This window comes from Anguilla rostrata, chromosome 12 (assembly GCF_018555375.3).
Source record: "Anguilla rostrata isolate EN2019 chromosome 12, ASM1855537v3, whole genome shotgun sequence".
NCBI lineage: Eukaryota > Metazoa > Chordata > Actinopteri > Anguilliformes > Anguillidae > Anguilla > Anguilla rostrata.
Window position 1 is genome coordinate 32,320,002 of NC_057944.1, and position 16,711 is coordinate 32,336,712.

The 16,711-nt window shown below is 43.1% G+C and overlaps 2 protein-coding genes and 1 long non-coding RNA gene across 3 annotated transcripts in view; 2 read left to right on the forward strand and 1 right to left on the reverse strand.

The window, feature by feature from the left end:
- foxo1a (forkhead box O1 a) overlaps positions 1–2,194 on the reverse strand; it is a 44,889-nt gene extending 42,695 nt beyond the window's left edge. The window contains exon 1 of the mRNA XM_064301743.1: positions 1,249–2,194. Coding sequence (XP_064157813.1) covers positions 1,249–1,830 — 582 coding nt within the window. The 5' untranslated portion in view covers positions 1,831–2,194. The remainder of the gene's footprint in view (positions 1–1,248) is intronic.
- Positions 2,195–2,341: 147 nt separating this feature from the next.
- LOC135235853 (uncharacterized) lies at positions 2,342–7,758 on the forward strand. Its single transcript, XR_010324446.1, has 3 exons — positions 2,342–2,417; positions 5,944–6,457; positions 6,781–7,758. It is a non-coding gene; the product is annotated as an uncharacterized LOC135235853 (long non-coding RNA).
- A 1,705-nt stretch (positions 7,759–9,463) lies between these two features.
- slc25a15a (solute carrier family 25 member 15a) lies at positions 9,464–16,677 on the forward strand. The gene is made up of 7 exons (XM_064301747.1): positions 9,464–9,715; positions 10,921–11,006; positions 11,995–12,253; positions 12,556–12,693; positions 13,153–13,328; positions 14,098–14,256; positions 15,136–16,677. The coding sequence occupies exons 2-7, from the start codon at positions 10,952–10,954 to the stop codon at positions 15,255–15,257; spliced, it is 909 nt and encodes a 302-aa protein (XP_064157817.1). The 5' UTR covers positions 9,464–9,715; positions 10,921–10,951; the 3' UTR covers positions 15,258–16,677.
- The last annotated feature ends 34 nt before the right edge of the window (positions 16,678–16,711 follow it).

A 16,711-nucleotide genomic window follows, 5' to 3' on the forward strand; every position in this document is an offset into this window, starting at 1 on the left:
AATGCTGATTTCAGGAAAATGCTTGAAATTCAATTCATAAATTGGAAGAAAATCTGTTTTATGATAGTTTTTTTTTTGTGCATTTTTTTCAATTAATTAGTTGAATGTCAGTTAATTTCCTGAACTGGTCTTAATTACACTGTCCCCCAACTCTGAAATACATGTACAGCATACAAGTAGCGTACGGCAGTTCATTTCAGTCCAAACTCGGGAGACGTATTCCTATAGAAAAGCCACATGCAATACTGCTCTGTCCCAAACCCACCTTCTCTTCGCTGAGAATAGTCATAAGGCATACCAGCGGCTACTCTTCAAAGCTATGCTTTATATCACGACACATTTTTATTCTAACACACACGCACTATAGTCCTGTTCTTATTAGTGCAATTTATTTAGCCGTTAATTTCTAGCCTATACGAAAAAACGCATCATACGCATCACAGCGTAACCCTCCAACTCAAAAGCATGCACAGACGTATTTCCTGAAGAAAAAACGATTCATACAAAAAAATTTTAATTAGCTCACTTTTACCGAAAGAAATTATATTATATGCATAATGATTACAATAGGTTGGTAATCACTACTTTTAAGCAGCGGCATACACTCATCAACCAACAACTACGAGCGTTATGCACTAGCTAGAGCCTGCTATTTCTGATTACACGCAACGAAGTTCTAAAAGTGAACGCGCCTATTTCATATCGCCAAGTTGACTCTCGTCATTTATGTCCCTCCCTCAGCTTTAGAAAAGAACAGAAACCCAACAATAATGTTTTAAATTGTCTTTACATTACGATTGCAATGCTCTGTATACTATAAAATATGGCGTTTCTGTATTTAAGGTGGCCTATTTACACAGCAAAGTAAGCTAAATTCATCCGTGCCGGAACAGGTTAAGCGCCCAAACATCGCGCGCTCAGCTCAAAGTTGGAACGGTGCAAATCACGACGATCCGGGTCGACGCTACAGTCTGTAGCGAAATCAGTGTTGGGTAATACATGTCGATGTTTCGCTTTCAGTGTAGGCTAGCCTACCTATATGCATGTGCAACCATCTGAAAGACAATAACATACGGTAGAACGTATAATGATGGTATGGTGGTAGGCAATGTGAAACATAGCCTACTTGGAAAACTCTGAATCAACACCTGTTGCCTATGATGGACCGGTGCACTATACGAGCTCAATAGTAAACACTCGACCCGCAGAACAGCCTACGAGACTTTTAGCCTACAACTCGGGTCATACCTTCCAGCCTGCGGAGCTGTTGCTGTCGCCTTTGTCCTTGAAATAGGGCACGCTTTTCACCATCCAGTCGTAAATCTGTGATAAGGTGAGGCGCTTCTCCGGGGAGCTTTCGATCGCTTTTGTGATGAGGTCGGCGTAAGACATATTTCCCCAGGCATTGCGACGGGACGAGCTGGTCTTCCGCTGAGCGGCGGCGGTCGCGGCCACTGAGGAGGCAGAGCCGACAGGGGAGGAGAGCAGGGACACCTGTTGCTGGTGCGGGAGCTGGGGACTCGGATGCTGTTGCTGATGTTGCTGTGCCTGTTGGTGGATGCAAGTCTCTTGGCACTGGAAATCATTGCACAAGACGAGGGGTTTCTGCTCCGGGTAGTCTTCGGTCTCTTCTAATAAGCTAAGGTTGTTGATGAAATCTGCATTGCCACTCGGCTCCTGCTTGACGGAAGGGGCCGGCGAGGATGTATTCGAGTTGGCCGGGTTGATGAACTCCGGTCGCGGCAGTGGCCAGGTACATGACCGGGGCCGTGAGAGTGGCTCGAAATCCGGGTCGATCTCCACCAAAGGTTGCTGGGCTGCTTCGGCCATAATACCAGCAAAAAAATAATACCAATCCAACTTTCACATAGACCTCCGAGAAGAAGAGTTAGTCATGCGCAACAAGGATAGGAAATAAACCAAAAAAGCGAACGACAACAAACTTCGTCACTCCAGAGACGAGCTACATTAGTACTTACACTACAGTCGAAACGAGTCAAAAAAGAGATTGAACCGGTAGATTATTAATAAGATGTCACAAACAGCCCTGTTCCAAGAGTTTCTTCTCGCAGTAGTCTATTTTTAAGCAGTTAGTTGTGTTTCTTTTCTCGCACAATCCAGTTTTATTGGTATTCTTCTCGTACCATGCCTGTCACTCGTAGTTGTAGCCTGTTGAATGTAGATCTGCTCGACTGCGCTGTGGTGTTGCTGGAACTATCAGAAGTCAGCTGATTCCACCCCGTGCTTGAGTGACACCATGCGACCGCCAATGACAGTCGTTTAACAAGTGAAACAGCGCTCTTTTTTTGCTCATTTTTTTTTCTTCTTATTTTTGCTGTCAACTATTTCTTTTCTTTTTTGTCTTGTTCCAAAACTTTTTTTGCCTAATAGCTTCTACAGCGGCAACATAGCAAACTGTAAGTGCGTAGGCTTGTTTGGCTGGAAAGCCTTGTGTGAAGTCAAAAGCAAAACATCGATAAATTGATGAGTTACAAAACTTGTGGGTGGGGGCTTTCTGACAACTAGGTTATTATTCGCTGGAGTATAAACAAAATACGGGGGCATGGAAGTACAGTAGGCTAGCCGCGGTATGGAAAGGGACCATTTCTAATAAATCGTTGTTTATATTTGTTATAGACTAGTAATGATCATGTCGGCTAGCGGAAACAACATCAATAACGGAAAATAATTCAAGTATTTCATGTTGATGAACGCCGTGACAGTTTTTCGGACAACTTTGTTAAATACGCTGAAGTACAGTAGCCTACTTTTGGCTATTATGTAGCCTATATTTTAAGTTATTAGCGGAGTCGTTTTATATGCACTTGTATGACTAGCTAAACAGGCATCGCTTTATCAACCTTTACTCCAACCATTACCAACGCAACTAAGAGCAAACAATGCATTTTCCCCCTTTAATTTCATTTTCAGTAGCAGTAGCCTATTCATTTTGGTGGAGTTCGGTGCTTGGTAAGAAAATGAAAATACGTGCCTAAAATCTGAGCTGGCTAACTACAGCGCTAGCTGCTTGAATTGAAAGGTAACATTTTGTCCTGCACCCCGTGTCCTTCCCCGGCACGGTTCAGGAATTCAGTGTGGCCAACAGGATTATAGTCGGGACAGTTTACTGATCGCGGTATTCCATAGCAGGGCCCACACTAGAATAGTACGAAAGAAATGCTCGCACCGAATGTCAAACTTGTGCTACAGCATACTGTGCATGCATCAAAGTGCACATTATGTGAAAGCGCTGAGCTCAGCGTCATATACCTACAAGTTAAAAAAAAACATTTAGACTAATAAACCTGCAGCTAAAAGAAAATATTGTCTGTTGAGGAAATAGTAATCCACCAAGAATTTAATCTAATGAAATCTAGAAATTGTAAGGAAAACCTTTCCTTGGGTATCTTGATGATCATAGTTATTACATTTAGAGAGTTGGCGAATGTGTGGACATGCGCGTCTGGGAGGTAGCCTACACCAAAGGGATCTACTGCAGTTTGGCAGGTCCAGCGTGTTTATCATTTGTGGAAGTTGTGATTGCAGTGTTTTGACTGTGTCTATAAATGCGCATATATGGTTACTTCGTTGGTCAAGTAAATAGGAGAATTAATCAGGGCATCATTTGAACCTGTTATTGAGCCCTAGCTAATACAGGATCTGCAAGCCCATTGCTAAATTGTAGGAAATTAAACAGCTGTATTTATGTATCGTAATCAGTACAGCACATCGCCTGGTCATCTGTTGGATCATGATTTACTTTTCTGTGACGTCATAACTAGTGCTGTGACCGTCATCTGGTCACGAGCACTACTGTATACTGCATTTTCCAGTTGCAGATGGTGACACTGTGTGCAACATAATGGCAACCATTGTTACAGATAAATTGTAATGGAAAAATGGTTGCTGGGTGGCAAGTTTGGTCACTTTATTAATTAATTAATGAATTAATAATTTTTTTAAATATATAAAACTAAAGGAAGGTTTTACCACCAGCTGCATAGAGTTAGTGAAGATGTTAAGTTGAATCTTTGGTATGGAGAATGAAAAAAGCTCTAGCAATATAGTTTTTTTTTTTAACATTTTCTTTTCTTTTTGGAAAAGATCCCAATCACTCTCCTATGTCTGCAGTCAAATCCAAAAGCCTGCCAGTTAGAAATTGATTGCATTGGAAGAGAATAAATGGACAGACTCCAAAAGGTCTTAGTGTAAATAGCGGAGTGAAAATATCATATCAGGAGATAAAAATGAAATATCTCATACACGTAAGCCAGCTCATGCTCCAAATGAATGAAGATCCACAAACTTATTTGTCCTCAAAAGATAAAGTTAACATTTTATTCCGCCACGTGGTGGTTTACCTTTTGATCTGTAATTCTTTTTTCAGCACCTGACAAAGCAGAACCAATTTTCGATAAATACCATTGGGTCAAAAAACGTGAACCACTGTATGCAGGAAAATAAACGCTCGCTTGTCCTTTGGAGCACGAACAAGTGTGTGAACTTTCATTCTTAGCCCCCTGGTATTGACACAGGATGAAGCTAATCGGTGGGACCGCGCACGGGGGTTTTCCAGGCCTATCCGGTCGCTGCCGTGCCGGAGTGCTGTGCGGTGTGGGGGTACGGTGTGGGGCGGCAGGCCGCCGGCCACAGCTCGATCCCACATTCCTCTTCATCAGCGTTTTAACGTGGAGGTTCCCCTTTCTTCCGAACAAAGCCCGGGTTCAAATGACCTAGCTGTTAATAATGATTTTATCCCCCAAATAATGGCCACCCCCCCACCCCCCTACACGCCAATAGCGACAAAATAAAAGATGTTGCAAATTGAACCCTTTTTTCATGCGTATTTCTCAGAGAAGAGGAAAGGAGAAGAAAAAAAAACACTCTTTCACTTGTCATCCCCTGTTTCTCAAGCAGACCTTTCTCATCTCTTTTTTTTTTTTTTTTTTGTCCTGTAGTGGTGTTTACGTGTAAATATGGTAGTCTACGCACAAGAGTAAACAAGTTTGATCTCCCAATTATAGCCGCCACACTCAAAGCCCAGATGTCATTTGCTGTGCCTGTCTTTGGGAGGGCTCGACACTCCAGGCGAGCCAGGCGTGCAAAATACAGGGTGTTTGAAAAGGCCATTACTCAGAGATCATCCCAAAGCTGTCATAGAAGAGACTACACCCCCCCCCACCCCCCAAAAAAAACAACTCTCCAAGACCTCAGAGTGAGCAAAAAACAGGGGAGGTGGCTAGACTCCCCTTGATTGTAGCATCTCTGCTGCTGTAGTTAATATCCCAATCTGTGCAATTACCTAAGAGCTCTTAATATCAGTCTACAAATGTGATTGTCACACACTGACGGTTCCTAATGATCCTTCTCTATTTTTACTCCTGACACCTGAGTGTCTACAAGCTGTGTATAATTAGCTATGCTGCCGGAACAATTCCTGAACTCCAGGGTACAAATGACTTCATAAACCGCGGACGCATTCAGTCATTCTTCTCTTGCTATTGCTGAGTTCAGCACCAATTCATAGACAATACTGACACCTTGTGGTCAACCCATGTAAAAAGGCTTGTTTTTGCCACTAAATAATAAATAAATGAAGTAAATAACTATTATTATTATTATTATTATTATAGTAGTATTAGTAGTAGTAACAATTTAGAAAATGTTTTGCTGAAATAACATTTTGTTGAAACATGTGATAGGTCTAAACCTCAGAGTACCTTTTTTCCATTACATTTACATGACACTGTTCGATTGAATGCATTACCATGAAGTCTGTATGTGATGAAAGTGTATCAGCTTAATTTCCCTCTTGACCTGTAAATTAGCTGTACATAATGACAATGAGCATTTATGTTTTGGCTGTTTATGCATTTATTTGCTTGGTAAATGCTCTTCGTCATTACTTACATTTGATATATCACCAGTTTTTTTTCTTTCCAGTTACTGGTGGGACACTTTCCAGAAGGGTCCCACCTGTAACCAAGGTAACCTACATAGAATCTTCAACCAGGTCGCAAAACCACAAGTAAGTCACACGGAGCCTCCAACCAGGTCACAAGACCACTTGTAACCAAGGTAACCCACAGAGAACTTCCAACCAGGTCACAAGACCAATATTGTTCAACCACTTTGCCCCTTAATGAGAACAAAAACACGAAAAAAAAAGATCCACATCTCAGACGCTCTGCAAATCGGGCACATGTTTATAGAATGGCAATACACCGCACACAAGCAATAAGGCCGGCAAACGATTGTGGAAGAAAGTCAAATAGCAAAATCTGAGCTGACATCAGGGGTTTTCTGAACCCTCAGGGGCTGTAACATTAGATAAAAGGGCGCCATCCAGCAGAGCAGAACTTCTTGTTCCTGGCATAGCAGTTTTGCCTTGGACACCATGGAAGCTTCGTTTCACTTCGACATCTGGAAAGTCACCAGATCAACGGGCTGGTGCCAGGTGAGCTGACGCTGAACTTTTCCCTCTCCACGCTGTGACTGCTCTTGGATGAGACAGATTTTAACAGACAGCTTTCTTTACCTCTTTCTTGTGTTTTTCCAACCACTGGCTGTGTCTGTCACAGAACTAAAAATGTTGTAATGAAAGCAGCAGCAGCTGGAAAACAAGAGGAAATGAACAGACAGAAAAAAGAGCACCATCACCGAATTATTAAAAACAGACAGCTTGCTACTAGACCAATAAAAAAAAAATGAGCGCATACTTCACAGATGACAAAAACCCAAGATTCTGCTGATCCTTATCCAACACTGCTGCCCCACCAGCCATGCTACATGGCCCCAAAACTGATGGAAAAACACCTCCTGATCCCACCCGCTGATCCCTCTCTGGCCTGTGGATGAGCAGGATGAGGAAGATGAAGAGGAGGAGGAGGAGGATGACGACGGGCTGGCAGACAGGCGTGTCCCAGCCTACATGGGACAGCAAGCAGACACACTCCTCGCTCATCCTCCTAGCAGCCAGAGGTGACCACTCCACACTAGGGGAACAGCAGCTCTTCTGAGGTTGTACCTGTCTCCCCACTCCTTGGTCTCCAGGTGGTGTGGGCTAATTAAGCCCAGAAATTAGACCAGTGAGGCTATTTGGGGAGAAACTGCAATCCAATATGCCCCTTTTTCAATATGCTTACAGTATATTACTGTATTGTCTTATATGGACAGTCTGGAGTGTTATTTGAAAACAGTGCAGTAACATTTCAACAAGGAGGAGTCCTGGTCTGAGCTGCAGAATGTGAATCACTGCTGGAACTTTACAATACTGTTACAGCTACAACATTCCAAATCCTCCTTAATAATATACAACTCCAGGATTCATTCAGAGAGTCTGCTGAGATCATCACTGCAGTAGCACGGGGAAAGCAGACAGAAACATTACCTCTCATACTTCTGGAGTTAAATTAAGAATAAAAAAAAGAATAGCACAGAGAGCATTACAGGAGAGGGAATCTGGACCCTGCTTTTTAGGTCATGCTAAAAAAAGAAGTGGAGAAACTGAGAGTGACAGGGAAATCAGAAATCAGACTGAGGTCACCAGTCTATTGTTGTTGTTGTTGTTGATAATAATCATTTCCTTTTTAAATTTTTTTTTTTTTTACAAATACTGGAAGCACAAACTCTTTTATCAATAAACAGACAATATGAGGGGCTGGAATAGAGTGGTACAGAGCGTTTATAAAACTGGATTTTTAACCTGAAGGCTGCAGCTTCAGATCGAAATGGGCTGCTCTTATGACCTACTTTAAAAAGCCTTAACCAAAACTTTGGATATAGTATAATGTGTACTCCGTACTGCACATATACAGTATTATCAGCAACGTGTAACAACTTGCAAAAGGTACGTTATTAAATTGTAATACTGTACAGGCACTGAATTCATCAGTTCTACACTTACTGTATCATTTCCAGTTCTTTACCTGTTAATCCTGCAACTGGATATTCTTGATAACACTCCAAAACTTATTTTTCCTCATGGTAAGTACAGAGTGAAAAGGTTCAGTGTTAAACTGGCTCTGATACAGGGCAAAGATTGCTTTTGTTCAAGGTAAGTACAGAGTAAAAGTTCAGCGTTAAATAGACTCTGATAGAGCATGTGATCCCCGTTGACCTCAAGTGCACATCAGTCCTCAGACGTGCACAGGAATCTACTCCTGACATGTGTGACACACTGTCTGCGCTTCTGACAGCCAAACAAATTTACAGCTTCCTTTGCGGCCAGGAATACGATGCACACGAGAAGAAGTGCCAGAGGAACTCCAGTCGCACTCACGGGCAAAGTGCAAACGGCAAAAGGGAGAGGAAGGGACTGCGGGTATTTTCGGTGCGGTTGGCTAAGGTTTCTGTCAATTAGCAGTTGATTGATAAGCGCTCGGGCCCCGTCAGGAATGTGAGAGGTACGTGTGATGGTGGGACTGCGGTGGGATGACTCTCCTCTCTGCCGTTACTGCGACAGCTTTGGCGTTCTCACTCGCCTGAGAGAGTAATCCTTTTCCTAAAAGCACAGGCCTTTCCAAGAAAAGAACCAGGAACAAAGCCACGTGGTGCATTGCTCCAGAATCAGTGTCAAGTGCACAGTATACAGTCAAGGAAAGGTCACCGCAAGTAATTTGGAATTATTTTTTAAGCAACTCAAATAACGCAAGAAAGTGGGCTAATGGTGCCGTTGTTAGAATTTGAAGAATTCTACGCATAAGACTGTGCAGCACTGGATCATATTAAACTATGTATCTATGTTTTCAAAAATTAAAGTACATGAATGATTCAGGCTGGAACGGCAGCACAAAATCCCATCTCTGCTGAAGTGAACGAGTGGGCTTACCCCACAGAATCAGATTCATAAACATTTGGATTCAGCCACTGCTCTTAAAGACTGTGCAATCATTTTTTCCTCATATTAAATATGTCAAGCCACAAGATACAAACATACAGAGGTATCCTTATTTTTCACATTTATAATCAGGCAAATAATTACATGGACCCTAATGTTCAATACCAAATCCTCCTGTAGTGGGCAGTACTGTACAAGCACATTGTTGCTTTCAGGATTTAAAAAAATCAACTGAATGAAAAGTGCCTGGTTTCATGGCATGCGTTACTAGTCACTAGTACTTTTAAGAATGATCGTTCTTACTAGTCAGTTTGTAATTGCAAATATCTTGAATTATCAAGCGAAGCTATTAAATGTTAAAAGGGCGTGCCACTCTAACCCGTGCCCACAGACTTCTACATCTGTAATTCTACATTTGACCCCAGGGTTGCTCCGTAGCCGCTGGACTCCTTCAGAAAAGGAAATGAGAACGTGACACCATAAACTTTAAAACCGAGAACAATATAATTTTATGTTTGTTTGTCAACAACATGAATAACTATTTGTTTCTCGTCAATCTCTGTTTTTTAAAATTAATATCAAATAAGCATCTTGTTTTTTTATTTCTGTTCCTGAAACGGAAAACGATTGGCCAGCAAGTACACGGATCTTAGCCAATCGCGCCAACGCCTTTGCAAAAAAAAAAAAATGTAGAGAAAAAAAGTCAATGATTATAACAATGTAGCTACAGTAGGCTACGTATTTAATCACTTACTGTTTAGACAACTGTACAGCCACCATTGCCATGCCCTCAATATGACCGCCTGTCCGGTTAATTTACGAATTTCATTTGGAAAGACGTGACACTCATCCAATCTTTTTACTTAACAACTACAGGTGAGTGGGAGAATTCGTGGCATGTTACGAATGCTTATAGCTTTTAACATGATGGGTTAAAGTAGTCGATTTCAATATTGTAGCTGTAGTTATTGTAGCTAGGTGTTTATTCCGCCGGTCCGTGAGAGCACCCTCACCTGGCACAGGGGCGCCAGGTGATCTGTAATTCATCATCCGAGGTGCTTGTACAGCTGGTGCCTATTCGTGTAAATGCTACTGCATTCATGTAACCGTACATTCAACAGTGTACATCTCCTGGTTTTTCACGGGATTGCACAATATTGAATTTATCTCACCAATGTAGATACAGACTACAGTTTTCAGGCCTATACCGTCGGAACTGCTAGCCTAGCTTACATTTAAGGGCAATGGTTAGTCAGACCGGTTTGTAGCATACATCACATGGGTCCAGTGAATAGGCTAGTTGTGAACTGCTTTACAAACATACAGTAAGCGCATTGTATGTTAGTAAAGCTATTCGCAGTTTACAGTGTGAAATAACATAGATTTTTTATTTATATGTTTATCTTCGGGCAGTCTTAATTCACAGAAAGGACAGCATGTTTTCCGCGGATCACGTAATTAAGTTTTCTGAAAGCTTAGCTGGACCACAAGGTGTTGGAAATCAGATTACGTTCCTTATGGCGAGATAGCGAGGCTAAATATTAATTGTAACTGAAAATATAGAATGCGTTTAGCAGACCAATATTCACCACCCGTTGCGTAGCTAGGAATTCATTCTGGATAGTTTCGAAATTATGTACCAACACATTTCTGTCCTGACTTGACTATAATCCGGATATTGCGCATTTTTTAACGTGCATTTCTGTGTCGACGTCGTTTCCTCACAACTTGAAACCCCTCCCCCCTAGGCTACGTCTCTGCTCAACACTGACTCATAACAGTAAAGCTATGGTTTTCCGTTAGTGTCAGTGATCAAATGTGTATATCGTTTGAATGCTCAATACATTCGGATTGTTTTGCAATGTTCAAGAAACATAATGTAACAAAAGGAAAAGCATCTGCCTGCATTGTTTCATACATAAGTAATTATGCAATGCATACCTTTTGTGAAAACTACTCTGGATAAAAATCACTAAGAACATTGGCCATCAGGAATGTGGATCCTAATGACTGTCAGCACTGTCTGGCCCATCGCTGGAATTAATTTCTGCATATGACCTTTCCGCGTCACCTTTTCCCAGGCAAGGCAAGTACCCAGAATTCCAAGTTGCCATGGCGCCACATCCAGTGGTCCAGGCTATCATTGACCTCACTGCTGGAGCCCTAGGTAATGTACTCAACACCTTTGGTGTTCATTGTCCCAACAACAAGCACATTTCATGGTCCTCATATTCCCACTGTAAAACCCTTTTCTCCTCTGTCATAAAAAAGAGAGATCTGAGGGGTCTGATTGTCTACGCATACATTTTGTATGTATTAATTGGGCCTGCAGACTCATTTCTCAAGCTTTGTCCTTGTTATTGAAAAAAATTGATATTGAGATTATGGAACTCGGTTTCAATTTCCCCATACATTTATGAACTACTGCCGGTAAGGTCAGCTGTTAGCTGGCTAAGCTAAGTCTTAATTGCTAAGGCCCAGGTTGTTGTCTTATTTGTTGCAGACACAGGTTGTTGCACCTACATTTAAGCAGGTAGCAGTATGTGACGCAAGACTGTAATACTGTTTGATGCCTCAGTTACTCAGAGGCTTGTTTTTTTAAGTATATGTAATGAGCTGCATGTGTGACTTTCCACTCTGGTCATCCCAACACGTGTGCAGCTTTTCAGTGCATCCACAGTGCACACTCTTGTGTTATTTCATGAATGAATGAATCCCACATGCACTGTAGGCGGGGTGAAGGTTATGCGTTTGTCCCTGTATGTGTGTTTCTTATCTGTCAGGTGAAGTTACTGGTGACTTAAGATTACACTTGGAAGAATGATTGGCGATATGAAAAGTTGGACATGATTACATCTCAGGACCGCTTCGTCACCTGTCAGGGGTTCTGGAGGAACAAACTGTGCAGAGTCTGTATCATGAAAGCTTTGTAGAGACAGTTTAAGGTCTGAAAATAGTTTACAGTCTGAAAATACATCCATGCCCCCCCACCTCTCTTTCCCTCAATCTGAATTACTCCCTCTCTCTCTCTCCTCCTCTCCCTCTCTCCCTCCTCCTCTGTCCCTCTCCTCTTTCTGACTTCCTCTCTCCCCTCTTTCTCTCTCTTCCCCTCTCCCTTCTCCCTCCCTCTCTCTCCCCCTCCCATTCCCCTGCAGGCGGCACGGCCTGTGTGATCAGTGGCCAGCCCTTTGACACAGCCAAGGTGAAGATGCAGACCTTCCCCACCATGTACCGGGGTTTCCTCGACTGCTTCGTGTCCATCTACCGGCAGGTGGGCCTGCGCGGCCTGTACCAGGGCACCAGCCCGGCGCTGGTCGCCAACATCGCCGAGAACTCGGTGCTCTTCATGAGCTACGGCTTCTGCCAGAGGGTGGTCAGCCGGGTCTGTGGGCTGGACAGAGAGGCGGCGCTCAGGTAAGCCAGTCCCTGGCCCCAGGCTCCGCCCACGGTCGTTTGAAAGTGCATTTTGGCAACATCTGTGTTTTTTTCTGATGTTCGCTTGCTGTTCCTCAGAAGGGTACGTGTGTAGGACATGTACATATCCATTCCCTCAACCTACTGCAAGCCATTGTATTGAAGCAACTGTATGAAGTCATTTACTTTATTTGTTGCCCTTAAGAGTGGACTCTTGGGTAGAACCATAGACCTTCGTTTGCCTTGGATGAAGCCTTTCTTGGCGACTCCCTAACTTGTCCGTTCTGCGTCTGTCCTGACAGCGATGTGCAGAAAGCCTGCTCGGGGTCTCTGGCCTCCATCTTCTCCTCGCTGGTCCTCTGCCCCACGGAGCTGGTGAAATGCCGGCTGCAGGCCATGCACGAGATGGAGGCGTCGGGCAGGGTCGCCAGGGGGCAGAAGTGAGTTTTCCCCCCAAAACTGATGGGTGGAGAAGAAGGAAACAAGGGTGCCCTTCCTAAACCATCTGACCCCCACTGGTCTCCAGAGACATCTTTATGACCTTATGCACTGTGTTTGTTTGTGAAGTGAACAGCGTTAACCATTCTCTTGGCTGTAATTGGTGCACACATCACCCATGTATTTATGTAGACTGTATAAGTCTAAATTATGTAGATTGTGCCTTGATTTATATGCATGCATATAAAGAGCTGCTTTAGCACTAAATTAAATAGCGACATTTGGTAGACGCTCGTATCTTGACTTACAAATGTGCATTCACACAGGTTTAGGCTACAAGTTCAGATGATGCCCAAGTCATCAGTGCTTAGTCGACACAAACTGTAAGTAGCAGTCAGCTGGCCAGAGCAGAGAAGAGCCTGACACGGGACTGTAAAACTGTTCTCTCCCTTTCTCCACAGTACTGTGTGGTCGGTGGTTAAGACGGTCATACGGAATGACGGTCCTCTGGGATTCTACCAGGGTCTGACCACCACCATCGTGAGGGAGGTACCTGGGTACTTCTGCTTTTTTGGGGGCTACGAGCTCAGCCGGAGCGTCTTCGCCCGCTACATGGGGAGAGACAAGGAGGACATCGGTACTTCAACCTTCACTCACTCACAGCTATTGCCAAGGGCCACCTCACACTGCTTTGTGATTAATAGGGGCTTGGTTTGAGTGGTGCTGGGTGGGTCATCCTGTTAAGGCACCTGTTGAGGACTGGTTTCAAATCCAGATTGTTCTAGTGCTGACTGTGGCCAGCAGCCCTGCAAAGCAACACACAATTGACCGTAGCGTTATGCAGGGAAGGAGGGATTCAGTTGTCTGTGATGACAATGGGTTCATTCCAATCGCTTATTTTCAATCCTTGGATCTCTTCCTTGCATCCTTTCCTTGCTCCTTAGCTCCACCCAACTATGAGGAAGAGATTCAAGGATGAGACATGAGGACTCGAGACAACATACATCAGGCAAATGGAATGTCCTTGCTCAGTCAAGCTTCAGTTTGAAGCCATGTCATTTAAAGACATTGTAGATGTGGTTCAGAGGTGGATCGTTTAAACGTCATGCCTTCGGACAAAAGACTTCTGCAAAGGCTGCACTCATGTATCCTTGCTGAAGCATCCTCCTGGAGCCTCCTAGCTCCTCGCTACTTCCTCCTTAACGGATTGGAATGTCCTTAAAGATGGCAGACCTCAATAGATTTCACAGAAGGACCGAGGAGACGAGGACGGATAAAATAAGCGATCGGAATTAACCCAGTTTCTTATTTCTCATCAGCTACCCCTGCTGGTCAACCAGGTGCCCAGTCTGCTCAATCTACACATGACGCGTCTGTCTGTGACTAATGTGGTTTGTCTCTCACAGGAGTGGTCCCAGTCATGTTCAGCGGGGGGTTTGGCGGTGCCTGCCTGTGGCTGGTGGTGTACCCCATAGACTGTGTCAAGTCCAGAATCCAGGTCCATTCCCTGACGGGGCGACAGCAGGGCTTCCTCAAGACCTTCATGGGTATTGTGCGCACCGAAGGTGAGAGGCTGCCCTAAATCTCCCATTCAGAGGGGCTACAGCGCAGCGCAGAGGGAATTAGGGTGACCAGATGATAAGGGGATAGCATCAGAACAACCACATTTATGGGGTTGGAAATTGGTGGTGGTGGGGGTGGGTTTGAGATTTTGATTGCAGACCAAGGGGGTTGTTGTGCGACTGTGATTGCGGACTGTTGGGGTGGGGGGCTTTCACGTGAAAACTCTGGGTACATTATCGGGACAAACTGCGACAGTACCTTCATCCTCATAAAATCAGCACTATCCTGACATGTGGTCTCCCTGTAGTGAATATACCCACAAACCTGCTTATTAATTGGCCACAGACGACAGAACGGTGATGGTACTCGCTCTTGCTTTTTGAGAGCCACACAGTGTGCAGGTTCACATTGTTACCCAGTTCCATAATTGAGTTAAAGCAATTGATTACACATTTAACTCCTCTTTATCTAAGTGTCTTTGGCTAAAAGTGTCTGCCAAGCACTTAAATTGTACTTTCATTAATTACTGATTTTAAAGGTGGAAGCAAAACTACCTACCTTTTGACTCTTTTGAATGAGTCAGGAGTGAGTACTGTTTTCTTTTTAGTAAAGTCTTCAAAAATGTCAATGTATCAGTATATAAATAGGTTAAACTAGCTTATTTCTACAATTATCAGATGATCTTATTAAAGAGAAAGGATGCATCTGGTATTTATACATATTAGCCACACAGCAGTATTCTCACTGGAATAATGTTGCTCAGGTTTGCAACTGTAGTGCTCAAACTGGGACTCAAACATGCAACCTTCTGGTCAGATGCCCTCACCACCACACCACGCTGCCATTGGTCAGTGTTCTCAGCTCCATGTTCCGCCCCACAGGATTCGCTGCTCTGTATTCGGGCCTCACCCCCACCATGATCCGCACCTTTCCTGCGAACGGAGCGCTCTTCCTGGCCTACGAGCTCAGCCGCAAGCTGATGTTGCAGCAGTTTGATGGTTGAGCCAGTCATCATCATCATCATCTTCTTCTTCATCATCATCACTGCAGCGGTCTTTTACCCAAAAATCACCACCTACATGCCCCCAAATGCCAGGATTTAAAGTGCATTTTAATGTATTTATTTTTTTTGATAATTCTGATAGATAACTCTTCAACTCTATGCTATAATGCCTCCAGAGCATGGACATGACAACGTGTGTGATGACATTTTACAGGTCCTTTATTTTTTTTTCTTAGTTTTGTAAGACAGGGTCAAGGTACAGTAAGTCTGAAACAAAACGTTGCGGCATGCATTATGAATATCCAAAGCGCTTTACAATTGATGCCTCTCATCCACCCATTCACACATACACTCACATGCCAACGGTGAAAGGCTGCCATGCAAGGTACCAATCAGCTCATTGGGAGCAATTAGGGGTTAGGTATCTTGCTCGGGGACAACACGCCCAGGGCAGGGGATCGAACCGGCAACCCTCTGACTGGCAGACAACCGCTCTTACCTGCTGAGCTATGTCGCCCCTATGCTGCTATGACAGCAGTACAACATCTGTCTAGTAGCAAGAAAGTTGTAATCTGCTGTCTGGACCGGTTATGAGTCACAATGCTAAGTATGTAAAGTAGGACATGCGTTTCAGGGAAAGTGTTTAAAAGCTGCTTCAAATGCATGCACAGGAACTGCAATTCATGCAGATTTTAAATTCAGTTTAAGTTGTGGTATTATTTTGGTGATGGTAGAATGTACTAAATAATAATAATGACTAATAACTAATAAATATAATAATAATAATTAGAAAATCTACTGCCAGTTACAGGTATTGGAGACCTTCACAACCGTAGCCAGTCAATCAGATTCATATACATTCCCGCAAGCAGTGTGAATCTATGTGTATGTTAAATAATGCAGTATTTAAATCTCAGTGGATTTGATGGTGAAGGGTATGGAAGGGGAATGTTTGTTATTCTTATGCAAAATCATAACTCTTTTGGAAACAATCATCTGTGTAGAAAGTATAATTTGTACTTGTTAAACTTTCATTAAGGGAATTATATTAGCTGTTACATGAATAAATTATATTTTTAAAGGTGTACAAACTGCAAAGTATATTTTTGTAAATTTGTAAAGACTTGACCATAGATAAATATTCTTCAATAATACTGATGGACGATTGTTTTTACCCATTTGTCCTTTATATATAGTTACTGAAGTTGAGGTTCTTTTGGAAATACTTTATTAACAGTGATTCTCTTGATGAAGGAGGTGGTGGGAGTTGGGGGAAGGGGGGTAGCAGGTGTATTCTGCCCTTTTACATCAGTGTGGTTGATGTGTAATTTTGGCTCCAAAATAAATACGGCAAGTGATTGGTTTGAAGAATTAAAAGAGAAAAGAAGGCTGTTTGATGTCCTTATTTGAAAAAAGAAAATAAGAAGCATATTTCCTAACTCTTTATGCAAATG